This window comes from Rousettus aegyptiacus, unplaced genomic scaffold (assembly GCF_014176215.1).
Source record: "Rousettus aegyptiacus isolate mRouAeg1 unplaced genomic scaffold, mRouAeg1.p scaffold_m13_p_5, whole genome shotgun sequence".
NCBI lineage: Eukaryota > Metazoa > Chordata > Mammalia > Chiroptera > Pteropodidae > Rousettus > Rousettus aegyptiacus.
In genome coordinates this window covers 4,150,348-4,177,488 of record NW_023416308.1, presented here as the reverse complement: position 1 = coordinate 4,177,488, position 27,141 = coordinate 4,150,348, and the positions used below count along the sequence as shown (strand labels likewise).

Here is a 27,141-nt window from a genome sequence, read left to right as displayed (position 1 = left end):
CACCAGAACTACCTGTGGGTAAAACTCAGCAGGCTGCTAGTTTATGAGTGTCAAGAGCTAAGATTTGGATATGAATTAGCTGCTAGCCTCCACGAGTTCCCAAGATACTGGGAAACAAAACAGCAGAACCGTAAGAGTTCAGGTTTTACAGTCAGTTGGACCTTACCACTTCTAAGTGGTGTGATCTTGGGCAAGCCACTGAACCGCTCTGAACATCTGTTTCCCCGTCTGTAAAATGGGCCCAGCAGTACCACTTTGCAGGGGGGTCGTGAATATTAAACGGACCCCATCACGATCGCGTGCCGGTTTGAGGGTCGAGACAGGTCTTCTCCTAGGAGGCCGGATGACGTCTCCCCCGGTTAGGACTGCTGGCTGACAAGTGTCCATCCGGGCTCCTCTGTAGATAGAGTACAATCTTCTCAAGAGCCGCAGAGACCACCTGGAAGTCCTGGACATCCACCAGACCGACCAGGGCAACTACCCCACGTGCATGATCTGGTACCCCCCGCTCACCAAGGAGCAATTCCTGCTCATCTGCAACAGCGGCTACAAAGTGAAACTTTTTAATTCTACCACAAAAATGTGCAGGTAAGCCGCAGGGCTCCCCACTAACCTGGCGTGGACGTCAGTCTGCCGGCCTCCGGCCTCTCGCGAGTCCCCACCTGCGAGCGGCTCGGCCGCCATTGCTGTCACCCACGTTGCAGAGGAGGGAACTGAGGCAGCGGCGAGGTAAGTCATCGTCACCGCAGGTCAGGTGACCGGGAAGGGCCCGAGGCAGGGCTCTGAGCCCAACACCACACAGAGACGAGGTCCCCAGACCTCAGCGCCTGAGACTCGGTGAAGGAGCCGGAAAAGTGGCCAGTGCCCTACGGCGCCTCCTGGTCTTCCCTCGGGACGAGAACGGGTGTTTCCACGTGACGACTGCCAGGGGTCCAGGGGTCGTCGGCTTCTTTTCTTACTCTTGGTTCTCAAGGGAGTTTTCGAGTCCACCGGGTTGCACCCCTGTGTTCGCTCGGTAGTTCCCGAGCCCCTGAGCGAGCCGGGTGCTGTTCCAGGTGCTGAAGGCGGTGTGAACAAACACAAGGCCGTGTTTCCTCCGGCCCGGGGTTTGCGTTTCGGTGGGAGAGCAGGGTTCCCGGGAGGGGCCGGCCTGGAGAGCCACACCGAGGGCAAGAGCCCATGGCGCTTTAAAGCCATGAGCCAAGAGGAGCTTCCAGAAGGGAAGGGTGGATAGAGAAGAGGCCGAAGGACCAAGCCCAGGGCACCCGAAGCGCGGCGCCTCTGAGCAGCACCCCGCACCCCGTCATCGGTCTGCGTGGGGGGGTCGGCCCCCTGTGCGGCTCGGCCTGTGGGTCTCAGGGTGTGCGCCTCACAGCACGTGGCGACCACTGTGCACCGTCTCCGCCCCCGGCTCGGCCCCCGGCACCCCGGCTCGGCCCCCGGCATCCCGGCTCATCTTCCCCAGCCACGCACGGTGTCGTCCCCTTGGGGTTCAGAGAGGTGACAAAACAAGGTGCAATCACTGGTCAGGGGAGGGCGGGGCTCGGCGCCCCAACCCAGCTCTGGCCCTGCCACCTGCTCCCGGGCCCCGAGGCCGCCCCGGAGTTGGGGTCCTCCCTGGCCGGGCCTAGAGCACAGCCCCTGTCCCCGTGGGCGTGGCTGGGACGCGCAGGGGCACCGAGGCCGGAGGGACAGAAGTGAGGCCGCCTCAGTGACCCACCCCGCGACAAGGGAGCTGGAAAACCGGCCAGCAGGAGCTGGCGCCCTGCTGGAGCAAGGTCGTTTGTTCTTTTTTTCTTTTTAAAATTTATCTCAGTAAGATTGGTTCTCAAAAGACCAGGATCACCCAGGGTCTTTTTTTCATTTTTTTTTTTTTAAGTTCTTTCTAGAAGGGCCCAAGGACAAACGAGAGACGCCATGTCACGTGGCAGGAACAGGAGAGAAATCCGGCACAAAATTAAAAAATTTACATTGAGACCCCGGGAAGGGGACGTTTGAAAGAAACATGTAAGAAGGAGTTTCAGGGAGATTTCGGAATCTTCGTACATCACATTTAATGGGCACAAGCTTGTTGGGCAGAGAATATCCCATAAATATGCCCAGTCCTGAGCAAATCTGAGCGTTTTGAGAAAGCACTTTGGGGACCGAGGACCCCAGGCTTGGGGTTCCTGCTGACAGTGACTAACCGGGGACTTAGAGCCACGCAGTTAGGAGTTCCCGCAACTGAAGATCAACCCAGCAGAAAGCGTCTTTCCTAAAAAATAATTTACTGAGGTGAAATTCACATAACATAAAGCATGTCGTGGAACCATTTAAAGTGAACAGCTCGGTGGCATTTAGCACAGTTGCAATATTTGCCACCTCCTCCTCCATCTAATTCCAAAACGCCTCTGTCACTCCAAGGAAAACCCCTCACAGAAGGCATCTTGTAAGCCGTGGGACCACCCCTTACCTGGGGAGGAATTGTCTCTCCATGACAACTGCAAAAATTGTCTTTTCATTTTAAAACGCATGGAAAAAATATTGAAAAGCACATGAAAAGGCCATTCACGGAAAAAGGCCAATAAACCTGTGAGCAGATGCTCACGTGTGCGTCGGAGATGCAAACGCAAGCAAGACATCATTTCCACAAACCAGATCAGCGCAGATAAAAGTGATCGATCGCGCCTCGGGGCAGGCGGGCACGGGAGCGAGGAAAGGGGGCTCCCCCGGCTGCCGCGGGCAGGGGCGGCAAGCTGGGCCTTGCGTTTGGGGAGAGCGCTCCGTCACTGTCTATTAAACTTTATCGTATCTCCGACTTCCAGGAATGCAGCCCACAGAAGTGCTCACGCAGTGTGCCAAGGCATAAGTAAAAGGATGTCTTGTTTGGAAATATTTTTTAAAATGGAAACAATCCAAATGTCCATTAATAGGGGATTAGTTAAATGACGGCTTGTCTGCGCCGAGACACAATGCTGCTTTTAGGAAAGAGAAAGAGGGAGGAAGATCAGCTCGCTCTCTGCACAGAAGCCTGGAAATGGCTCCAAGATCTAACAGGGGAGAGAGCAAATCGCCAGATAAGCATGTATATATTTTCACAGAAAATTATATTTATATAATTTATATTTTTTTCATGCAAGATTATAATTATATAGGTTTAGAATACGTATAAAAGAAGTTCTCGAGTCATGTACACCAAACTAGTCCCTGTGATTATCTTGGGATAATGTAGGATTATGGCTAGATCTTCTACTTGAAGTTTGTCTGAATGTTTGAAATCTTTCACAGTGAATACTCTTTCAATCAGAAGAAATTCTCGGATTACTTCAACAATACTAGGCAATAGTTATACAGCTCCTACGACATTCCAGGAATGGTTCTGAGTGCTCTATACATATTAAGTTATTTAATGGTCACCACGGTTCCATGGGCCACGTACTGTCATGATCCCTGCTTTACCGACAAAGACCCGAGGCACAGGTTGACCTTTTTTGATGGTCTGTGCCTTTGTTTATAATTTAAATTAAGGTATAAATCGCACACCATAAGCTTTCCCTTTTTCCGTGGTTTCGACTATATTCGCAAACTCGTGCAATCATCATTGCTATTTAATTCAACCCGAGATCACTCGTTTCTGTGTCCCAAGCACAGAGGTACCCCCCACCCCGCAAAAAAAGCCGCCGAATGGATCAGCCCTTTGTTTCTTCAGCACATGTACTCAGAGTGTCTACAGCGCCCTGCAGACGCGGGCTGGGTGCAGGGGCGCAGCGAGGAAGCGCACCCCCACAAACGAGGGGCTCAGAGTGTGAGATGAAGTAGCTACCATCCTTCCCCAGAGGCGGCGGATCCAGCTGTTGTGGGGTGTGGAGTGTATTCAATTTTGTGGGCCCTCAAAAAAAAAAAGAAAGAAAAGAAAAAAGAAACATAATTAAGAGTAAAAACTGGCCAGGGCCCTTCCAGAGCCTCGGAAGTCATCTATGTGCCTGAGAGGTCCCGCGGCTCTGGGCTCAGGGTTATGTCCGATTCCTAATTAGTGGGGTAGGGTCTGAGTTGAGGAAGTCCCCCCCGCTCCCGTCCCCGCTGCGGGGGTTCGGTTCCCTGCCCCCCCGACTTCCCACATCGCTTTTTGGGAAAGTCTGCGTGTCGCACATACACCCGAGTGTCAGACGTCCGGAAAAGCGGACGGACAGCATCTCGTTCTCGTCCTCGGGCCGGCCGCTGGGGACGCGCCGGCGTTTGCTTGCATCCTACCGAGGCACGTCGCGTCCTCCCCACGTTTTCCTCCTCCCTCGTTCATGTACACGTTCTCGAGGCATGACGTCCCCTTCGCTCAGCTGCCCAGGAAGGCCCGTCGCGGCCCCCACCGCCGGAAGCACGCTTCGCAGTCGGCTCGCCCGCAGCGTGGCTGTCGGGAGCTGTTGCCGCTCATTCATGGCGGCCGTTAGCAGTGGTTGAGAGAGAGGTGTCCCCGGGGAGGCTTGGTGGAGGGACAGCACAGGGAATTCAGAATCTAAAATGTGTAGGATGTCACGAAAAGATAGCTCGTCATAAAACCCATGCCCCGATTTGTGGCATTTAAAAAGGGTTTCTTCTTCTTCCTCCTGCAGAAAGACCCTTCTCGGGCCAGTCTATGGCTCTCCCATCGAGCAGATACAGATCCTCCCCGTGAAAACCACCATGGAGCTGCAGAAACGCTACCTGGTGTTTATCAACAGAGACAAGGTACTGCTCTCTGCTCGCCACCTCTGTAAGACATCCGGCTCTGTGTGCTTTGAGCAGCGGTTGGCCCCAAGTGTCGCAGCCCTCACGGATGCTTGGTTTTGTAGCCGAGGCCGCTGCCGCCTCCCAGCCCAGCCCAGGGAGAAACTGAAAACTGTCACAGAGAAGTGAGGAGGCTGGGGGGGGTGGCGTGCTCAGTTACCCTCTCTCCTGCACCCCCGATGAGGACACATGGTCCACCAAAGTTCTTCTTTCCGATTTATTTACAGGGGAAAAAATCTTATGAAAGCATATAGATGAGCCGTATGTTTAATGAGTAATCTGTATTGAAAAGCATAAAATCATAAGATGCCAGAATTATTCTGGAAAGCCGTGGGCGTCCGACTATGGAAACCTGCTGGAGCCTGGGGTCTCTCTCCTAAGGGACCGTCCGGCAGGGGTCAGCATGCGCGAAACCTCAGCCGCATGAAACGCGACTCTCACACACTGACACGGTCCCTGACACACAGGTCCCCCCAGTAAACAGACGCGGAGGTAACGTGCGGATGGGCCGGGCCTGGCCCGGGGCCCAGGTATCTGAGTCTGACTGTCCAATGACATGTTCCTTTCTAGGTTGGACTTCAGATACTGCCAGTCGATGGCAATCCACATAAGACATCGGCTATCATCTGCCACCCAGACGGGGTGGCCGGAGTAGCCCTCTCCTACGACGGCCGCTACGCCTTCACCGCAGGAGGACAGGACCGGTCGGTGATCCAATGGGAGATCAACCTAGGGTACGTGACGGGGCGAGGAGCTGGGTCCCCCCGGCAAGGGGTCGAAGCGTAGACCTTCTTTCCAGCAGCACCAGCGGCGGACAGGTGTTCAGGCCCGACTACGTGCCAGGCGCCGGGCTCGGCCTGCGGGTCCAGGGATGACCAAGGCTCCGGCCTCGGCCTCGGGTAGCTCCCCACGACACCCACTCACGTCGCTGTGCAGACGGACGGTCGCCCTTGTCTCAGGGACCGACGGTGTTCGCAGCCGGTGCCGTGTGATTCCCCCACGTTCACTCACGTCCCCTGAGACGCTGCCCGCTCCGCGGTCAGCAAGCCCACGCCAGCTGGGCGGGTCCAGCCCGACTCTCCAGAGCACGTGCTAGAGAAACAGTGAGAGGTTGCTCGCAGTCCGCGTTTTCGGTCCGCTCTCCTCACCCGTCCGCCCCGAGCCGGGACTCTGCGTCGAGTGAGCCCGAGGACTCCAGGGCTGAGTGCTGGCCAGCGCGTGATGTCGAGGACGCAGCCCTGGGCTTGAACGCAGACCAGTTCTCTGGTGGCTGTGGGACCTCTGGTTTGCAGATTCCTAGTCAGTGAAAGGGGGGTGATCCTCAGGACTTTCTAGGGTCCCTGTGAGGAACGGGCCGATCTGCGTAAAGTGCCCAGCGCAGAGCCAAGGGCTCGGTGAATAAACGGTTTCCTTTCTTCCCTCCGTCCCCTGGAGAAGGCGTTTGCTTACGAGCTCAGACTCTTTCTTACTACAAGTGGGGGTGGAGGAGGTGGGGTGGGAATGGGGGGGGGCAAACACACGGTGACCTCCTGACCTCCCCAAGTCCTGTGCGCTGCCCCAGGGCAAAGCCAGCTCCGACCCTACCCACCACCTCCAAGGCCCTGCCCGCAGGTGGCCCCCTGCCCGGCAGAGCCACACTGCGGAGTCTGCCCTCCTGAAGGCACAGGCTTGCGGTGTAGGGCGCAGGGAAAGCTCGCCCCGTGCCACCTGCTGGAACCCTGGCGGCTTCAGACTGTGCCTGCAGCTCTGACCTGCACCTCGGCCTTCGCCTGAGGGGGCAGATCTCGGGAGTTTAGAAGCTGGAGCTGACGAGCCGCACCTCGCCTGGGACCCGGGGGGGCGGGGGCCGGAGACGCCCTGGTGGGGGAACCTTCCCTTTTTCATTTTCGCCTCCTTCTCAGTCGTCTTAGGGTCTGGAATGGCAGAGATTTAAAGAAAGAAAAAAAGGCTCCCGCTTGCTTCCATCTTCCCCGTGCCTGGCCAGGGTCCAGGCTTCCGGGAGCTTCAATTTAATCTTCTGTAGGGACAAAGGATCGTTATAAACTAATTAGCACTTCATCGCTGCTTCTGGTGTCTTAATATGTTCAGGGTTTCACTAATGGGAAGAAATGTAAAAAAAAAAAAACCCTAAGCAAGTCAACAAACAAAATTCCCTACTAGATCTGCTTGCTGAGGGCTGAGTTGTAGGGTAAAAAAAAAGACGAGGCGTTCTCTCCTGTTCCTGACCACCCCGCCTGTGCCTCCGAGGGGTTAAAGACCCACCCAGGCAATGGGATAGCAATGGGGTAGGGATGCGAGCCCATGCCCTGAGGAACATTTGTCACACGGGGTTAAAACGAAGGACTTCATTTTCATGTCAAATCCGTGTCAAATCCTTTAGAGCATCGACTTATTTAATTCTCCCAGCAACCCTTGAGGCCGACCCCGTAATCACTCCCCTCTCACGGAAGAGGAAGCTGAGGCCAGGGAGGTGAAGTTGCTTGCCCACGGTCACACTGCTTGCAAGAGGCAAGGCCGGGACTCACAGGCATGTCCCTTTGACTCCAGACTCCGGGCACTAAGCCACTTCCCTGCTGTGGTCTACACTGAGTGCCTTTTCACAACCCACCAGGAGGCGGATGACCCGACCAGCAGAAATCCAGTTAGTGGATCGTTATAACGATTTCTTATCATTAGCATTTTGTAGGAGGCCAAGTCAGTCTCACGCAAAAAGTAGGTTTTCTTACCATGAAAAAGGCCTATTTTTGGAAGGCCTGACCCCGGTGTTAGAGAGCAGAGGGTTATTTTTATCTGAGCGGCACGGGTCCCTGGTGGCCTCCTGAGTTTTTATGGAAGCAATTAGCGTTGGCAGTCCACCATGCCCACCCCTTTCCTTCTGCTCTGGCCCTGTGCAGATCTGAAGTCACAGGCAAAGCCGCTGTGTGTGCATGTGGGGGTGGGGGGCTGTGGTTCCCGCTCACGGGAGCCTTCCCCCCGGGGAGAGCTGGGGTCCCCAAAGATTGCAGACAAACTGCCAAGCACCCGCCCCGTCGCCAGCGAGCGAATATCACCAGCGCCACTGCCATTAAGGCCGGAGACCTGTCCCGCCGGTTTCCGCACCCGTAAATGAATTCCCCATTTGCAGGTTCGTTTCGGAGGGCACTTCCTTGGCGAGGTTACAGAGAGCCTCCCTGTGTGCGTGCTGGGGCAGCCCGAGGCCCCCCACAGCGGCAGCGGCAGCGGCGGTGGGGGCGGGCGAGAGGCGTTCCCCACCCAGGGCTTCCTAACAGCCCCGTTTCTGTTCCTGTTTAGGGCTCTGGAGGCAGCGGTTTCTCTCGGGGGCGAAGGCTTGACCCCGTTCTACAGTCTGGTGTCTGGCGGCCGGGAAGGAAAATTCTACAGGGTAATTGTCCTCTGAGTAAACACTGCCTGGTAACATCTAGTTACGTTTGTAAGAACACGCGTCCAGGCTTAACCCTCTGCCTTCCCCCCTCCCCGCCTCCCCCCAAAGTTCTCTTTCCCACCGAGCTCGAAATGTGCTTCCTTTCTAGAAAACGTGCTTGCGGTCTTCAGGGATGCCTCAGGCCTCAGCCCAGACGCATGTTGTGTTTCCGTTTTATTTCCACGCAGGAGCTGGAGGACTATTTTTACTATTCCCAGCTCCGGAGTCAGGGCATCGACACGATGGAGACGAGAAGAGTGTCGGAGCACATCCGCCTGTCGGAGCTGCCTTTCGTCATGCGGGCCATCGGCTTCTACCCGTCGGAGGAGAAGGTAGGTGACACGGACGCAGGGAGCCGGGGTGGGACGCGTCAGTAACGAAGACAACCCCCCCCCTCCCCGGGAACACCGGCCGCAGGCCGAAGGAAACGTTTCACATCAGTCTCGCAGAAATGGATCAGAAAGAGGGTTCTGGGCACGGCAGATGCATTCCTACGGGAACAGACGTCCCGTAAAGATGCTCCTAAAAGACACATTTCTTACGGAAGTTCGATGTGGGTGAGAACGTGGGGTTTCGGAGCTGGACGAGGGCAGCCCGGTGGGGTTTAGGGAGGCGAGGCCCTTGGCACCGCACGGGCATACGGGCAGAGCCCGGAAGATGCCCACCGTCCAGCCTTTCCCGGGTCCCTGGCCCGCGCGAGCGGGGTGCCTCCCAGGAGGCGGGTGCTCGTCTTGGGCTGTGGGCTCAGGAGATGCGGTCTCTCCTCATGACCCCACGGATGCCCCCCGCTGGACGGGCTCCAGATGGGCCAGCCGCGCTCCGGGCACAGACTCTGGGCACAGAAACTGCGGCTCAAAATGCCGCCAAGCGAGCCTCCTTCCTGACCTGAGGTGTTAGCGCACACTCACTGTGGGAAGTTTGGAAAAGGTCCGTAAGTGGAATGAAGACAGTAATTACTTATAATCCCACTACGCAGACTTCACCGTTATTAGTGTCTTCCTGGATTTTTTGTAGGTGCGTGTGTATGAATAATTTAAAAACACTAATTGGTACCATATTGAATATATGTTTTTATCCCACATTTTCACTCGCTATTATATAATTAGCATTTTCTACTTTACTAACAATTCTCCGAAAACATGATTTAAAATGATATATCTTAATTTTATCACTTTTTTTTGATTTAGAATATAGCAGTATGCAGAGGGAAATAGAAATTACTCAGATAATCACTGTCAACATTTCGGTGGACTTTTTTCCTGTTGTTTTACATTTGGATATAGATACATCTTTATTTTTAAACAAAGAATTGGCATTAGTGGTGCTTATAGATATATTTCAGTATATATGTTAACATTTTACAGAGCATTTATATGGATTTGCATATACATGTGTGGATGTGTGCATGTGTACATACATATGCCAGCATCCTCGGTGAGCACATATGCACCATAGATACCACACACGCACGTAGAGATACACATATGCACACAAACACTACATTTTCTTTATCCGTTCCGCCCCGCCGTGCACAAGGGCTCCCTTTCCTCCGCACCCGGCCAGCACTCGTCATGTCTTTTCGATGACAGCCCTTCTAACGGGTGCGAGGTGGCCTCCCGTCGTGCTTTGGATTTGCGTCCGCCTGATGGCGGGTGACGTTGAGCGTCTTCTCGGTACTCCTTGGCCGTTTGAGCATCTTCTTTGGGGACGCGTCTGTCTCTCTGGGTCTTTTGTCCGTCTTTAAAGCGGGTCGTTTGGTTTCTCCGCACTGAGTCGCACGCGTGGCCCGCCGGCCGCGGGCGCTCACCCCGTGACGGGCGCGGGGTTCGCGAGCACGTTCTCCGCCTCCGTCGGCTGCCCTTCTCCAGCCCTTCTCCACTTCGTCGATCGTTTCCGTTGCTGGCAGACGCCTGTCGGTTTGACACAGACAGCGAACGGAACCTTTCCCCAGCCGACGCACGCACGCGCGGCTGTGTGTGGTTTTTGCACGTCCCTCTGATTATTTCCCCGGGGGCCAGATTTTTCAAAGGTGTAGCATTGCCCAGCTCACCATCAAGCGGACACGACTCCAGACCCCCAGCCGAGACTCGAGGGCCCCGTTAGGTGACCGAGCACATTTTGGTGCCAACGCCGTGGTCCCAGTCGTTCCTTCCTCCTGGCTCCGCTGCCTCCCCGCATCGCCTGTCCGTGCGCTCCGGGTGGGCCTGGACGCCGCCTTGCATCCTCCGAGGAGCAGCGTGCGGGGGCGGGGGGGGGGGGGCGCTGAGCTCCCAGCGCCCGGAAACCGTGCTGAGCCCTGCACACGCGCCTTACGCCAGCGGGGACTCAACACGCCTCCAACGGTCCTCGACCAACGTGCATCGTGTGACGGAACCTGGCCAGAAATGGAAGCGACCACGGAGAAGAGCTGTGCAACCCATGAAAGCGTCACCGAGGCTTGTGTTTCCCACGCGGGTTCCTTAGAACGGTGTTTCCAGCGGCAGGCTGCGTCAGAGCTGCCTGGAGCGCCCGCCTGCTGACACGGTCAGGTTCCTGGGCCCCGGCCCGGCGCTCGCTGAGCAGACCCTGGCCCGGGCGGCGGCCTCGTTCTCTCCCTCAGCCTTAGGGCGCGGGCCCCACGGGAGCTTTCCTGGGGCCACTTGCGTTCAGGGAATAAGGATTCAGCAAAGCTACGTAGGATTATCCATCAGGACACTCTTTAGTTACAAGTTGCAGAACCCGAAGGCAAAGCCGTTTTTGATTCATGGAACTCCAAGTCCAGGCGCAGAGGGGGTGTCGTGTAGAACCTAATGCGGACCCTCAAACCGCATCTCCGGGAGGCACCTTGCCCCGCGGGCCTCACCGGTTCTCCATGCTGCCTCCCTCCTCGCCAGCTGCCCCAGCCCGCCCAGCACGACCTCAGCCCTCAGCGGCAGCAGCTGGCTCCTCCCCAGCGCTCCGGCCGCTGCCCTGGCCTCCTCGTCACTGTCACCGGGGCAGGTGCCGCGCAGGGCGGTCAGGCCTGGACACTCCCCCGCCCTGCGGGCTGAGGCGGAGCAGCCGCCTCTGAGCTGGACGCGGGGTCCCCAAATGAAACTCTGCATAGGAAAGAAAAAAAAAAAAAAGGGCCCCCTCTTCAGAGCCTTTAAAAGGTCGCCGGACGTAAAGGACCTCAAAACGGGGCACGTGACAGGCAGCGCAGCGTTCCCCAGCCGGGGCTGACCCTGGAAACCGGTTTCCCGTTTGAGGTTGGGCCGCTCACTTGGAAAGTCATTTCAACTGTAGTCTGAATTCCCGTGTCGTCGTCTGTAGGACAAGGCTGGAAACAGCGCCGACCTCACGGGGTCGTCACGAGGACTGAAGGGCGAAGGTCTGCGGAGCCCGGGGTCACACAGAGCAGGTGCCTAACGGGGACCTTCTGACTTCAGTATTGCCCGTCAAGATGCCATGTTCTTTCTAAGGGGCCGATGGGAGAGCCTTTCTTTTCCTCGTTTTTAACTTTTGGAAAGTTCCAAACGCACGCAGAAGTGGAGAAAAGTGTGCAGTGCGCCCTTGCAGGCCCACCAGTCGCTCCAACGATGAGCAGCTCTCGTTCAGTCCGGAGTCACCAACGTGCCCCTCCACCCTGCGGGCGATTCCCCGGCAAGTCCCACCGCACGGGGAGGGCCCCGGGACCCCGGTGCCCCCCGCAAGGCCCTGCGGACGGGGTCGCTCCCCGAGGGCGTCTGAGGTGCGTGTCCACGTGACAGTCGCCAAAGCACCGTCGTGTGCCATGCACCTCACATGTCCTGCAAGGACTCGGGCACCCCGAATGCGTTGCTGGGGGCGGGGCTTCGCGTGGAGCGGCCGGGAGCGCCCGCAGCCTGGTCAGCGGGCTCTGGGGTTGCGTCCTGACTGGACGCTTGCCAGCCGCGGGACTTGGGCAAGTCTCTGAGCCCCTCCCCGCCTGTTTCTCCGGCTGCGGAGAAGGAGATAGCACGTAGCACACGTCGAACGCTTGAAGAGTATCGCCGCATCCTCGTCTCTGGGTGTGCCCGGTCGCCGCATCCTCGTCTCTGGGTGTGTGGATGCAGAAGGCCTGCAGGCAGACGCCTCTCGGACCTGGTGGGTCCGTGTACTCCACACCCATCCTACAGGCAGCCCTGCAGTTCCTTGATTCATGCGGTAAAGATACTTTATGTAAATGACCGCAAGCCGTCCCGCTGAGGGCAGCCTCCCTTTGAACCCTGGGCTCATTAAACACGTCCTCCTCTGCAGTCCCGCCCTGCCGATCAGGGGATGCTGGGTGTGTAACCCTTGCAACCACCTCCCGTCCGCCCTGAGAGGTGCTGCAGAAAGAGGTGGGTGCAGGGGGCCCCTTCTTACCCTGCTTCCCGTGGAAGTTTGGGCGTGTGGTCATGGGGGGCACACGCTGCTTTCCTGTCATTGGCAACGGATAATGAGGCTTAACGGCCCATCGAAAGCTCGCCGATGAGTAAAAGGTAGCCAGGAAAAAAAAATGTAGTCTGCAGAAAGCATTATAAAGTGACGTCGAGCGTTATTTGCCGACATAGAAACAAAGAGAAATTAAAGCGGCCGTGGTCCGGTGTTCACCGGCTGTCACGTGCGTCACCCAGCAAGGACACCCGCTCGGCGCCCTCGGCGGCGTGTTCCCGGAGCCCTTCGACGCGAGGATTTCTCGCCCGCAGAAACGCACTTACTCTGTGGAGACATTGTCCAAAGGCCCTGTGATCCAGACGTGGCCACATCAGCGTGCACATGTCCTTAGTTATTGAGCTCGTTCGTAGCTGAGGAGAACTCTGCGATCTCGTTTTCTTGTCAGATTTACAGCGATCTTTAGTAAAAATTACTTCGGGGCCCTGACACTCTTCAACCCAGGCTTGGCGCGGTTAACGCGACATTTCCCATCGCGGCACGGCTGTTCCGTTTTCCCCCAAGACGTCTTGCAGACTAAACGAGCAGCTAATGCCGTATCTTGGCACTGGGTACCCTGAAAGTCTCAGACGCAGAGATTCAAACCAGCCCCCCAAAGGCCATATACATTATTCATATTTTTCTTACGTCACGTTAAATGCCTTGGGGATTTGAATCTAGTCAGCGCGGTACATCGAAGCCAAATTATACAAGAATATGACCCCTCCCCCAAAGAGTGGGGAGACCGCAGCTGGAGTGTGGTCGTCTGGCTGCTCCCGCAAATCTTCGCCCTTTCACTGAGAGCTGGGCAGTGTTGATAATGTCACGGAAGGAACCGGAACTCGGGCGGTCACCGTTTCTACAGCTGATTTCACACGTGAGAAAGTTTCGTCTCCAATCCTCGCGGGTGGTTTTCGGCTGGGACTTCGGACTGTCGTGCTGGGCCAGGTCGCGTGTGTTTCCTGGTCACGGGGGGGGCTGCATTGCTATTTAGCTTGCAGAGCGCAGTATAACCTGGGTAAGTCCTTGCAGCGAATTAACAGGAGCATATCCACAAGGTCCAGAAACGCGAGGCTTGTCCCGGCAGGGAGGTACGTGGCGGGCAAGAGCTCACATGGTGGACGCAGAGCAAATGCTGGTCATTTGGGTGGATGAATGGTGCTCCTTGGTCATGTCGACGGCAGAGATGACGAGGAAAATAGAGTCCCTGGCATTATTATTTGACCTCAGAGTGATTAGTAGCAGACCTGAAAGTTGTGGTGTATTCAGGGGTTTTAGCATTGGTCAGTCATGTTTATTTGGAGAGGAAATAAACGATTGCTTAACTCTTTAAATGCGCATATCTTTGGACCCAGCAAATCTACTTTTGGGAGTGTCTCCTACAGAAAAACTCACACGTGTGCATGGCGATATTCACAGGGGAGGGTCAGTTACCGCTGCACAGTTTACGATGGTCCGTAAACTATGCCTGCTTATCTGTCAGTGGAGACGGGTGTGTAAGATGAGGCACACCTATTCTTAGCGGTCATTAAAAGGTAAAACCGGCCTGTTTCTTGACTCAGAATGTGCAAGATTTGTTGTTAAAGGACAAAAGGCAAGTTGCAAAACAGTACTTAAAGCACGATCGTTTCTGTGATAATAACGCATATATATTCTTACATGCCCAGCTCTGAAAGAACGTGTACCATACCCTTAACGACACCGGTTTCTGAGGCGTGGGGTTTGGGTGAACTCTTTCCGCATTCTGTACTTAACCCTCTGGTACCAGCTGGAGCCTGGCCCCGGACCCTGCCAGTCGGAGTTTCGGGGTGTCGTGCTCTCCCGGCCTCAGGGCTCCCTCGTGTGCGTGCACAGACTGTCCACGCCACGTCATTCCAGACTTGACCGACACGGCCCCTTTTCCAGCCGCCACAAACACAGGAAGCCCACTCACGTAAGACAGCTTTCTTGCAAATTTTACCAGAAAGGGTCAGACGTAACCCCGTTTCACAGCAGTTGACTCAAAACTGCTTATCAGATCTTCCGGTCCTGCCGGCCTTCCTGCTGGCCCTCACCCCACCCGGGCAGCGCTGGCCGTTTGCCCCGCCCCTTCCCTGAGCTCCCCGGGGCCACCTCGTTCTTCTCCCTCTGCCATGCGAGGGTGGTGGTTCGGCTCGCAGCCTCTCTTTCCAGCCCGCACCGTGAGCCCATCTGCAGGGTCTGTTGATGAAACGACGTCCCATTTTGCGGCATCCACGGTCCTCAGAAGACAGCTAACGCGTGCGCACTGCGGGGCTCACACGTGCATTTCCGCAGTGTTTCATTTTTCTTAACTACAAGCGCGGAGCTCACGTTGCTTTTGTATGTGGAACAAAACCCGGAAAGATGAACTAGCGAATCCTCCCGAAGCCCCGTGTGCTGATCCCTGCGGCTAAACTGTGGCCCCAGCTGGCACGGAGGGACCGCGGCTGAGTGGGGAAGCCTCCGCCGAACAAAGGGGGACGTTTGAGCCGAGCATTGAGCATCGTGGGCACGATCTCTTCTCTGATAAAGACCCCGTGGGGATCCGGAAACCTGCACGGCGAGGAGCGGCCCTCAGCAGACATAAGGGACAGGAGGCGGCTCCACACCGAGGGGAGGAGAGAGGGCCCGCTGCCGGGGTGTCGTAGGGAGGCCCCGGCCACCGGACGGTCCCGACACCGGTGACCGCTGCACCTCCTCCCTCAGAGGTCAGCCCGAGACAAAACGGTTTCTGCTTTTCACACTCCGAGCATTTTGAAGAAAGCAGGCCCGAGTGCCCTGCGGCCGCTGGAAGAGGGCGGGCGCCATGGCACCGTGAGGACTGTGCGGGCCACAGCGCTGCCCCAGCCACCATCTCCCCCCGCCCCCTCCCGGCCCCCCCTCCCGGCCCCCCTCCCGGCCTCCCTCCCGGCGCCCCTCCTGGCCCCCCTCCTGGCCCCCCTCCTGGCCCCCCCTCCCAGCCCCCCTCCCCCGAGCGCCCGCCCTGCCCAGAGCCAGGCCAGCCGTCCCCTGTCGTGGTCCTCACCGCACGCAGATGCTTCTCTCATCTCCACTTCACCGGCGGGGAAACTGAGGCTTCGGGAGATGGGCACGCTTGCACACTCCCTCGGCTGCCGAGGGCCGAGGCGGGGTCTGCACCCCAGCCGGCTGGCCCTAGCCCCCAGGTTCCGTTCCCCCAAACAGGGAAGAAACCCTAAAAGTCAAGACATCGAACGCCGGTCGTTGCCGAGGGATGAGGACTCACAGGGCACTTATTTCCCTTCCTTGTCTTCATCGTGTCCGAGTTTTTTATAGCAAGCGAGTATTGGCCTTTGCTAGTTGTGTGATTGCAAAAGGAGAGATCGCGGTGGCCGTGGAAACGCGAACAGTCGTTGCCTCGGGACTCGCCCCCGGCCAGGCGTCGGCCCCGTGCGATGCCCCGCTCTCTGGATCCACTTTCTGGCCGTGTATCGGATCCCAGACAGTCGCGCATTTGACGGGGACGCCTCAGCGGCTTCCGGTCCCTACAGGTGTCGCTGCTGCCTAATCCCAGAACATGGTTGTCGCCCGAGAAAGAAACCGCGGATCCGCTGGCCGTCGCTCTCCGTCCTCCCCCGCCTAGGCGCCTCCCGGCTGAGCCGCTTCCTGTCTCCGCGAGTTTCCCAGTTCGTTCGGGGCGTTTCGCACACCTGGACCCACGCGGCGTGGGGTACTTTGCCTCTGGCCTCGCGGTGCATCCACGTCGCGGCTTGAATTGGTCCTTCGTTTCTTTCCATACCTGAACGATGTTCTAGGAATTCGCATGCGTGGGCCGCGTTTTATTTTTCTGTTCGTCAGCGGGAGGACGTTTTCGGGTGGTCGCCACGTTCTGACGATTACGCGTTGCACTGCCATGAATATCCGGGTGCAGGTTTCTGTGTTCAGGTGCGTTTTAATGTCTCTCGCGTACATCCCTAGGAGTAGAACTGCTGTGTCAGCGATAATTCCACACTGAACTGTTTGAGGAACTGCCACTTTTTTTTTTTTTTTAACTCCGTATTATTTCTGGGTGTAGCTGCAAGGCTTCAAAGAGCCTGGGGCCCTTCATTAACCCTTGACTGCGGGTTTTGGGACAAGACAAAGGATTCGTCATTCCATTGTAGAACCTTTGAAAACATTTGCCTGGGGCAAGGAAGCTTCTGCAGGTGTCTGAGGCCTGGGCTCTGATGAGGGGCTGGGAGGGAGTCACCAGCAAGGGCCGTGAATGGGCGGTGGTATCATTTCTGCGTCGCCTCACTATCTGCGGCCCCGAGGAGCACCAAAGGCCGCTCTTCCCCTGTGGCCGTGCCCAGTGAGCAGGAGCTAATGGTGGCGTGCCCCACTTCTGGAGAGCGAGGCAGCCGTCATCTGGATATAGTTGCAGGAAGAAGCCGGGGACAGTGGCGAGTCACAGAGCCATGCGTAAGTAGCAGAGGTGTCGTCTCTAGATGTGACCACACAGCGGAGCTGCCCAGTCCTGAAACCTGGACCTCGGCCCGTCCTACCCTGCCCCAGGGCCACTCGGAAAGGCTGGGATGGCGACCAAGAGAGGCCGGGAGGCGAAGGCGATGCTCCGTGACGAAAAGACCGGCTCCCCGTTTGCAGAGGGTGTTCCAGAGAGCTCCGTGCGCTGGGAGGCGGGCCTGGGGAGGAGAGAGAGCCCTTTCGCCTGCAGGTCTGTGGAACTCTTATAAGAGAAGCCGACGCCCGCCAGGGGCCTGTGCGGAACAACGAGGACTGGCCTCGGTTCAAATGTACCATGTTCCCCTCATCTCGACAGGGAGGCTATAGAACTTAACCAGAAAACATAATTCTAAGGCCGTCGGTGGCTTCCTGCGGCTGACAGCAGGATCACAAACCCAGAGGCCCGTCGGGGTGAGTGGCAGAGGCAGAAGCGAAATAGTTTTGGGCAAGGGGACTCCGGCCACCCTCGCGTCACAGGCCCGGGCAGCGGTGCCACCGGAGGTCCACGTGCCACGTGTCCACATGTTCTGAAGTTATAAATCAAGCTGTTGGGAAAACGCCTCCGCAGCAGCCCCACCTGTAACACGAGCTGGTTCAGACGGAGGGGCCCGGACTCCAGGACCCGCACCCGGGCGGACGGCGCGGGGCGGGCCGGGCCGGCGAGCACCTGCGCGTCTCTTCACCCCTGGCTCCGTCCCTGGACCCCCTGCACGCCGACGGGTGGGCACGCCGGGGGCGCGGGTCACTCTCGGGAGGGCGACTTCTGGAAGAGACCCCTGCAGGCCCTGAGAGTGGGCGTAAGTTATTTGGGGGAGGGGAGCCTGGGGGTCAGGGTTCCCAGAGTGTGGTCTAGAAGTGGGAAGAATGGCATCTAGATGGGCACCTCCCCCGTGGCCCTGCAAACCCCTCTGAGGGTGCGGTAACCCGAGGGGACCCTCCAAAGCCCTGGTCCAGGGCAGGGACCCCCTGTCTTGCTTGAATGTCACGTTGTCACTGCCAGAGAACACCTGTCTCTAAAGGGGACAGTTTCTTCTCAGCTCCACCCAACTCTTACCGACTGGAATTGCTGGCCTACCATCCCCAGACTCCTCTGATTTTTCCAGAGAAGTTCGAAGTCCAGATTTCTATGTGAAATCTAATTTTTAAAGCGCCATGTGAACCAAACAAAGCACATCTGCAGATTTAGCTCTTGGACCACCAGTGCCAAAGCCCCCGCTGCCTTGGCCAAACGCAGACGCCCCAGCTCCCCTTCTTAGGACTTTTCAACACAAACGGAAGGTGTGGCAGGAAGAATAACGGCCCCTAAAGATGTCTGCATTCTGACCCCTGCGACCTGTGACTGCGCCGCCTCACAGGGCACAGGGGACTTGGCGAGTGTGACCAAGCTAAGGCTCGTGAGACGGGAGGTTATCCCGGGTTAGCCCGTGGACCCAGTGGCCTCAGCAGGGTCTCGCTAAGAGGGAGGCAGGAGGGTCAGAGACAGAGGAGGAGACATGACGAGGGAAGGAGAGGCCAGAGCGAACCACAGGATGCTGCCTTAGAGGTGGAGGGAGCCGCGATGGCCGCCTCTGGGAGCCTCCGGGAGCCTCCGGGAGCCTCCGGAAGCTGGGATGGGGAGGCGGCAGACTTCCCGCCAGCGCTTCTGAAGGGGCGTGGCCCAGCTGACCCCTCGATTTTAGCCCCGAAGACGCACCCTGGACTTCGGACCCGGAGAACTGGAAGGTCCGTGTGTGTGCCTCGTGTCACGGAGCGCGGGTGCTCTCTGACAGGGTCCCTCCCTCGCGCCCCACTCCTCACTGGTTCCCCAGCCTGGGGTGTGTTCCCTCACCTCACACCGGCTGGATCCGTGCTGGCCGTCCTCCAGGCCCGCCTCTTCCAGGAAGCCTTCCGGGCACATCTAGCTGAGAGCCCTCCACCTGTTGATGCTGATCCCCCACATTTGGGCACCGAATCGTTTAGGGCCATGGTATCCGACCATGTTAAAAATCACTTGAGGACACCCCCAAAAAAATCCTGGTGCCTAGGCTCCCCACCCTTGTCAATCAAACAGAACGATGGAGCCTGGATGGATTCTTTTTTTTCTTCAAGCCCAGGTACTCCTCATGGGCAGCCAGGGCTGAGGACAGCGGCGGCGGAGCCTTCCGGTTCGTTCCCATAATGTGCGTGTATGCTGTTTCCGGATTGTCTCTTCGCAGGGCCCAGAGACGTGCCCAGCACTTAGTAGGTGTTTCATAAACATTTGCTGACTGACAGAGACCGAAAACCGCTAAACCAGAGGGCTGTCGTAGTGCTAATTAAACGATTTGCCTTTTCTTTCACACTGAACCCAGTGCCGAGGACCTACGAGCAAGTCAAACCACTTAGGGCAGGGAGTGGTTATTCCGAACAAGGCTTCTGTGAGTTTCAAGAGAGATTCTCCCTCGGCCTTGCTCATACCCGCGTTGATCACTTACTTCTTTCATTCGACATCTCTCCGGGGCCCTAGCGACTGAAGCGAAAGCTCCGGCTCGAGCTCAGTGGAGGAGACGGATGTGGCCCGGAGGAGGGGTGCGTAGGCCGCAGCCGCCACCCGACACCCGTCACGACTCGCTTTGGTACAAAGCGTCACCTCCGTGAACCCCTGCGCCCACCCCCCACCAGAGCAGCAGCCCTGGCCTCGCCTGGGGACTCTCGGCCCCCGTCCCAGCCCCACCGAATCAGAAACTCCTGGCACGGAGCCAGCGGTCCATGTTGTCACCGGCCCTCCTGGGTCCACGTTGAAGCCCGACCGAGTCTGAGGACCTCTGCCTCGAAGCCACCACAGCTTCTCCACCTTGGCCTCGCATTCGAATCACCTGGGGGGCTTTTAAAAACTATGACTCTGCTCAGATGCCACCCCGCAAAGATTGAATCGGGGTCTCTGGGAATGGGGGCGGGGCATGAGAACATGTAAAGCCCCCGGGGTGAGTCTCAGGAACAGCTCACTGCCTTGGCGGAGGACAGGCCAGGGCGGGAATGCCAGGAAATGTCCTCCCGAAAGCTGGGGGGCGGGGGCAGAGGCGGGGCGGCAGGCCCGCCTTCCCCAGCATCCCTGTCCCACACGCTGGGGCACTGGGGAGGTTCTCCGCGTTCCCGTACCCGGCTCCGAGGTTCTTGTCCAAGCGTGACCTTTGTTCAGACATGCAGCAGAACCTGCCTTTCCAACCACGGCTTGCAAAGCAGGCTCGGAAAAGTCACGTCGTCGGTGACGCCGGAAATGCCCGCTCTGCCTGTCGAGCAGTGTGATTCCCAACCAGTCACACAGGAAGGCGTGGGAGGTGAGTCACCGCGCTGGGGATGGGGCTGAGCTCGGCCACCGAGATCATGGCAGCGCTTCGGGCCCGAGGGACTCAGCGCTGCGGGATTCCTTTTTGGTCGTCTTTGGGTCGGTCTCCTATCTCTGAGTCGAGCTAAATCATGTGTTACATTTGTACTTCACGTCTATCATTTAGGTTACAATGTATGCAATGCTAAATGATAATTTTTAATTACGTGTCATTAGCAAAAGCACACAGATAATCTGCCCGTGGAGTGCTTGCCATGTGCTAGGCGTGATGTTCGGCACTTTACGCGCACTGTCGCAGTGAACTTCAGAGCAGTCCAGAGCACGTGTTTTTACCATGTTACCTTTTTCAAGACAAAGAAACCGAGGATGAGGAGTCTTAAGTTACTCACCCAAGGTCATGTAGAAAATGGCAGGGCCGAAGTTCGAACCTAGGTCTGGCGTCAAAGATCATACTGTCAGCCCCAGTGGAGACTGGCTCATAATAAGCAGTAGTCAAAATATTTAACAACAGTATTAAAATTACACATTACAATATGTAAATAAGATGCTACTAGATAGTGCTTTAGTTTACATAAAAGTAGATGTAATGCAATTGTATATAACGTAAACTCTACAAGTGTTATATTCGAAAGCGTTACCATTTGAAGCTACTTATGTGGTATCGATTATAGTTAATTTGTGTCCTAACTAGCAATGTTATTTCAAAAGATCATTTCTGGAATGTCGCACTGAGAATATGTGGGTTCTTTGCAAACAGTGGGTGATTACTAAGACACAGTGTTCAAGGAAAAAAAGCAGGATACAAAAGTGTATGTATATGATCTATATGATACCAATATTGCATATATGTGATACCGATATTGCAAAAAAAAAATAAACATATTTTATATGCATGAAAAAAAAATGGAAAGTGCCCCAGATCTTTCATAGAAATTGTGATTGGACGGTTAGACTGTAAGAGGTTTTTATTTTCATCCTGATACTTGGGGCCAGAACAAGACAGAGGGTGCCCCAGACAGGCCGAGATTTGGTATTGCTACAAACTGGTGCTCTTTCAACTTTCGTCCTGCATTTATTAGTGGACAGGGAGGAAAAGGTAATAAATAATTGGTAAGTATTGTGCACAAATATAGATTCACTGCCTGATTCGTTCCTACCGACCAACATCGAGTTCACCTTCTAGGGATAAAAAGTTATATCCCACTTCTCCGTGGCTCTCATTCTCTCTCTTTTGTAAATTTCCAACCCCTCGCAATTTTTTAGGAGACATATTACTTTAAAATGTAGATACATAATACTGCATGTCAGCTCGAATTGAAAAAATAAAACTAAACGTTGACACTAAAATGAATCACTTCCAGCCCTTTGCCAGACGTAATTCGGGTTTCCGACTGCAACATGCGTGGTATGAAAATACCGCACAGACACCGGCCGATGGCGGCGAGGACTGCAGGTGTTTGTTTTTATGTTATAGTCCCCTCTTTCTCGTGTCCCGCCAGACTCCCGTGCGGAGACCTGCATTCACAAGCACCAGGTGAACCCACCTGAACCCACAGACACGTCAGACCCTTTGCTCAATTCTAGAAGATGTGGAAACTACGCCAAGAATGACTTTCTAAGTTAGGAAGCAGGCCCCATAAAATGAATTGTGAATCGTTGCTTTTTATTCTGTCTGTGGGAGAGGTTGTGTAGAATGGGTATTCTTCTTTAAATGTTTGGCAGAATTCACCAGTGAAGCCATCTGGTCCTTGGTTTTTCTTTGTGGAAGTTTTAAATTACTGATTCAATCTCTTTATCTGTTTTGGGTCTATTCAGATTTTCAATTTCTTCTTGGGTCAGTTTTGGCCATTTGTCTCTTTTGGGACATTCGTCCATTTCATTTAGATTATTTGATTTGTTAGCATATGGTTGTTCATACTCCTTTTCATTTCTGTAAGGTTTGTACTGGTTTCTCCACTTCCATTCCTGATTTTAGTTATTACCTGAGTCTTCTCTCTTTTTTTCTTGGTTAGTCTGGGTAAAGATTTGTCAGTTTTGTTGATGGCTTTTTAGGTGTTCATTTAAAAAATTATACCACGTAAGTTACATATACTGTTTTGTGTGTGTATGTAAAATATTATATATATATGTGTATATGTATATAAAATATTACAGAATAAAAAAGGAAAGGAAGGAAAAAGGAACCGCAAGGTGCAGTTAATTGTTTTAAGAAGTTTATGAGGGCCGTAAGTCCAATATTTGAGTTCCACCCTAAATTATTTGCTTTTTCATATAAACTAATTTCTGATTTCTCGAGGATTCCGTCTTTTAAATGAAACTAATATCCACTTCACAAAGAAAGGAGGTAGCTGATACCATGGGAGGTACTTAGGTAAAAAGCGATCAAACGCAACAGTGTTTCTGCCAGTGCTAATAGCATGAACGCCTTGGACACTGTACTCGGGCAGCCTTTAAAAAAGCACCACAAACTGTGTCACTTAGAACAACAGACACATATTTCCTCACAGAAATCCGACGTCAAGGTATCAGCCGGGCCATGCTCTGTGGAGGTCCTGGGGAGGAGCCTTCCTGGCCTTTTCCAGCGTCTGGGGGTGACCAGCAGCGCTTGGCATTCCTCAGCTTAAACTGGATCACTCCAGCCTCTGCCTCCACCCTCCCGGGGCCACCTCCTCCCCGCATGCCTCTCTCCTCTTCTCCTACAGACACCAGTTACACCGGATGAAAGGCCCACCTCTCTCCGGGGTGACCTCGTCTTAACTAATTACATCTGCCACGACCCCGTTTCCAACTAGCATTGTATTCTGAGGTCTTAGGGGTTAGGAATTCAACGTATCTTTCAAAGTTCTAAGATAACTGTGAACATTTGTCTGTTACTCTCCAGTGTTTAGAAGCACATCGCCGTCTTTCCTGCTTACCGTGGTCTCTCTTGTTTTTTTAAACCTCTTCCCTAGATCGAAGATATGTTTAACGAGATCAGATTTAGTGAGTATGTGGACAGTGGAGAGATAGTTGATAAAATCAACTTACCAGATTTCTTCAAAGTGTACCTCAACCACCGGCCGCCTTTCGGGAACACCATGCGCGCCATCCAAAAGAGCTTCAACATTCTCGGGGACACCAATTCCGAAGGAAAGAAAGTCATTCGAAGAGAGGATTTCCTGAAGCTGCTTCTCACCAAAGGTGACCCCACACCTAGGGATGTCATTCCCACTGCAGAGAGCTGGGTTTGGGGAGACAGATCCCCCCCCCCGACATCTTTGTTTACAGACGGGGCTTCGGCCCGAGGGATGCGCTTGCTGACCCGTGTACCCGGTCAGGGGGAAGGACGTTATGTTCCTACTTCCTGAAACTTTGAGATCCAGTGTCCTCGCTGATAAAATAGGGGTAACAGTGTCAGCCATCGATCTCACAGGGGGGCTCTGAAATTCAGCTTTCCCGGGATGGGATGCGTTTGTGAAATAAAAACCACGCCGATGTCAAAACGTTCCTTTCGGCCTACTGTTTTCCTCGTGATTTCATGTGAGGAAGTGGAGTAGGCGTTCTCTCTGGGCCATCATTTCGTCTTAGTCAGACTGGTGGCCCTAATGTGAGGGGCTTTTGAACGAAAGCCAAGGGCGGTCTTTTCCAGAGCGTTGTCTGATTTCTCCCCCTGAGCCCCAACATATTTGGAGGCCCAGTCTAACACCAGATCAGGAAGCACCTGTGACAGTACCATGGGACACGCTAGATGTTTTTTTTTGTGTCTCGAGAGAAGGAAATAGTGGGATAATTCAATATCAGACCTCGGAAGGTTGAGACTGAGCTCTGGCCTTGAGCTGAGTTCCAAGAGCTGACCTGCCACCTTTTCCCTCCCCGGTCCCCAGGTGAGCACATGACAGAGGAGGAGCTGTCCGACTGCCTAGCGACGCTGCTGGGCCTGAATCCCGAGGGCTGGAAATCGGAGCCTGCGGCCACCTCCACCGAAGGTACTGGGACCGGCCGCGTCCGGGCACACAGGGTGCACACGGCCGAGGCTCGCTCACCTGCTGTGCACTCAGGCGCATTTATTTACCCCTTACCCGTGCAAGCCACTCCCCGAACACCGCGCCCACGACAACGCTCAGAACCCAGCATGGATAAGTTAGGAAAAGGCCTGCGAGCAGCCGGCGGTCACGCCTAAGAGACGGAAGCCTTCGTCCCCATGCTTGTCCCGTTAGCCCACTGACCTGGTCTTTGTCTCGTCGACTCCGAGGGGGTGGACATCGGCCGCGGGGGTTATCAAGGGCGCCCCAGTAAGGAGACCGCCCACCTCCACACTCAGTGGTCGGCATGAGCTCAACTTCAAGCCGCCAGAGATTGAAAGTCTTTACAGACCTTCAAGCTCGCCTTTCCTGCTGAAGGACTTCCCACCTCCTCCTCCTCCTGGTCCACCGGAGGAACGAAGATGTCCCTGAAGTTTGGGGTGTGAATATAAGCTCAGGGGGAGCCGGTCCAGACCCCTCGCCTGGGCCCACCTGTGTGGGAATGACTCCAGTGCCAGCCCGGGACGCTGGCCTGAGGACGCCGTGGTGGTCAGAGCCACCGCTGTGGTTACTATGCCTGGGGTCAGGAGCAAAGACCCCCCCACTGGGCCGCCTCCTCCCATTCTCCTGCTGTCTGTCCACCCCACCCCACCCCACCCCCGCCCCGATTTCGAATGGAACGATGCCCGAACTCAGTTCTGGACCCGGGTATCCGACTAGTCACTTCCACCCTGCACCCCGCTCCTCATGCACCTGGGGATGTAACATCCCCATCGTTACGTGCTTCCTCTGTGTCCCTGGGTGTCTCGAAACAGTGACATCAGCCAGGCCGTGCCGTTGAGGCTTTCGAGTGACGTTCGCAGAGATCCGGGGAGCCAGCGCTCCAAGCCACAAAAGAAGGATTTTAACCAGATTCCGCCCAGGGGTTTTTAAGGAATCGAAGCCGAACCACAGCGCGAAGCTCCCCTCACTTTTTAGCATCATTACCGTGTATTTTTGGGAAATGCTTCTCAGTTAGGAACCTGATCATTATGAAGACGTCTGTTTTCTTGTTCATCTAGGTTCACAGTTGTGCCTCGAAGACGAACTTCCGGACGAAATCACTGCAGAAATATTCGCGACTGAGATCCTTGGCTTAGCCCTTTCATCTGATTCAGGCGAGAGCCTACAGCCGGCCCGTCAGTGAAGTAGTCAGGAATGTCTGAGGCACAAAGGACTCTGTGTGTGTGCGTGCACATTTGCTTTTTGTTATGTTTTTGTTTTTGTTTTGTTTTGTTTTTTTTGTCCAAGAGGCACTACATCTCCTGCATTTCTCTGCCCCCACTCTAATCTTTAGAACGTTTGGGCATTAAAAGCCAGTTTTTGTTAAGCAATGGAATTCACGAAGTCGGGCATTCCACTGTTTCTGAAATGAGACAAATGGGTAGAGGCAAGAAAAGCACTGGCAGCTGGATGTAAATGGCGGCTAGTCGCCCTGGCCTGTCTCTGTGCCCAATCTAAGAAGCGCTTGCTTGGGGAGGGGTCGGAAGGGATGCCATGCTGCCTGCAGGTGGTGTGGTCTCTGGGGACAGACGGGGCCTTAGCCAGCAGCAGGACTTCCTAGTGATGCGTGTGACCTTATTCCCTTACCCTCAAGTACCACTTGGACCATCGGCCTAACGTGGCCTCATGTGGATCACTCTGCTTGCTGTTAGCCTGGGGCAGGGGTGCTGGGCCCTCTGGGCTCCTGACAGTCCCTTCCTTGTGGCTTCTTAGCAGCAATGTACCCAAGCAGTCTGGTGTGGTCATTACGAAGCGCATCGCTGGCCATGCTTAACCCCGGCGGCAACCGTCAGAGAGAATGCAAAATGCACCCCAGGACCCTGTGTGTGCTGCACCTGCCCCTAGAAACCACACAGCCAGCCTGCGGGGCAGAACTCACCAGCTGGAGTCCATGAGCACACCCGCCCCCCGGCCCCTGCCCCCCAGAAACCGTCGTGTTGGGTCTCTGCCTCATGCTCCACTGGGCTTCAAAACACGCAGTAGGCAAACGCGGGCCAGCCGCCCAGCTCAGGCGAGGTTTCGGGAACACTACCCGGATTCCGGCAGTGTCTCGACCTCAGTAGCGAGGCCTCCCTTCAGGCCGATGTGCCGGATGTGATTCTCCACCCACACTCGGTCCAACACACCCTCCCGTCCAAACCAGGTCTTTCCCAGAGGAACTAGCATTCGAGGAACCATTTCTGGACCCCCGCCAAGGGACTTCACCCTGAGGAGCCGAGGTCTGCGGGGGAAACGGAGGAGCAGCAGCCTCTCTGTGCGTGGAGGCCCCTCCCCCCGCTGCTGCAGGCGCCCACCTGGAAAATTGGCAGAGGGGGTCTTTAGAACACCCTGGAACGCAAAATGGAACTGTCTGCCCCGAACCAGGCTGTGTCACTGCAACCTTGGGACAGACAGCACGGGCCACGGCTCTGCAGGAACCCGCTGATCACGTCATGTCGCCAGGGCTTTGCAACCTAGTTTACATTTTGTTCTTTAAAAAAAAAAAAAAAAAAAAAAAAACAAAATACAAGCTTTATGAATCAATTTTGCAGCCGCTGAGGGCTTTGGAGCTATGTTACCAAGCCAGTTAAAAAGTTCCCGGGGACATTTTAAGGAACAGGAAACTCTCAAATGACTTGTTCTCTTCAAAAAATAGCTCAGCATTGGATGCAGTCTGGACACCAAACGGAGGCCTCTTTCGTTGAATCTGGCGCACGGATTTCGCTCTTATTGACGGCACGTGTGAGAATCTCGTCTTCAGCAGAACTGACCAGTGACCAGAGGGACCCGGTGCGGCCGGG

The 27,141-nt window shown here is 55.4% G+C and overlaps 1 protein-coding gene across 1 annotated transcript in view; it reads left to right on the top strand.

The window, feature by feature from the left end:
* Positions 1-25,697, top strand: part of CFAP251 (cilia and flagella associated protein 251) — a 55,679-nt gene extending 29,982 nt beyond the window's left edge. Inside the window, exons 17-24 of the mRNA XM_036221300.1 lie at positions 404-588; positions 4,587-4,701; positions 5,311-5,474; positions 8,032-8,122; positions 8,350-8,493; positions 23,270-23,498; positions 24,182-24,283; positions 25,381-25,697. Of these exons, the coding sequence (XP_036077193.1) occupies positions 404-588; positions 4,587-4,701; positions 5,311-5,474; positions 8,032-8,122; positions 8,350-8,493; positions 23,270-23,498; positions 24,182-24,283; positions 25,381-25,505 (1,155 nt within the window). The 3' untranslated portion in view covers positions 25,506-25,697. The remainder of the gene's footprint in view (positions 1-403; positions 589-4,586; positions 4,702-5,310; positions 5,475-8,031; positions 8,123-8,349; positions 8,494-23,269; positions 23,499-24,181; positions 24,284-25,380) is intronic.
* The last annotated feature ends 1,444 nt before the right edge of the window (positions 25,698-27,141 follow it).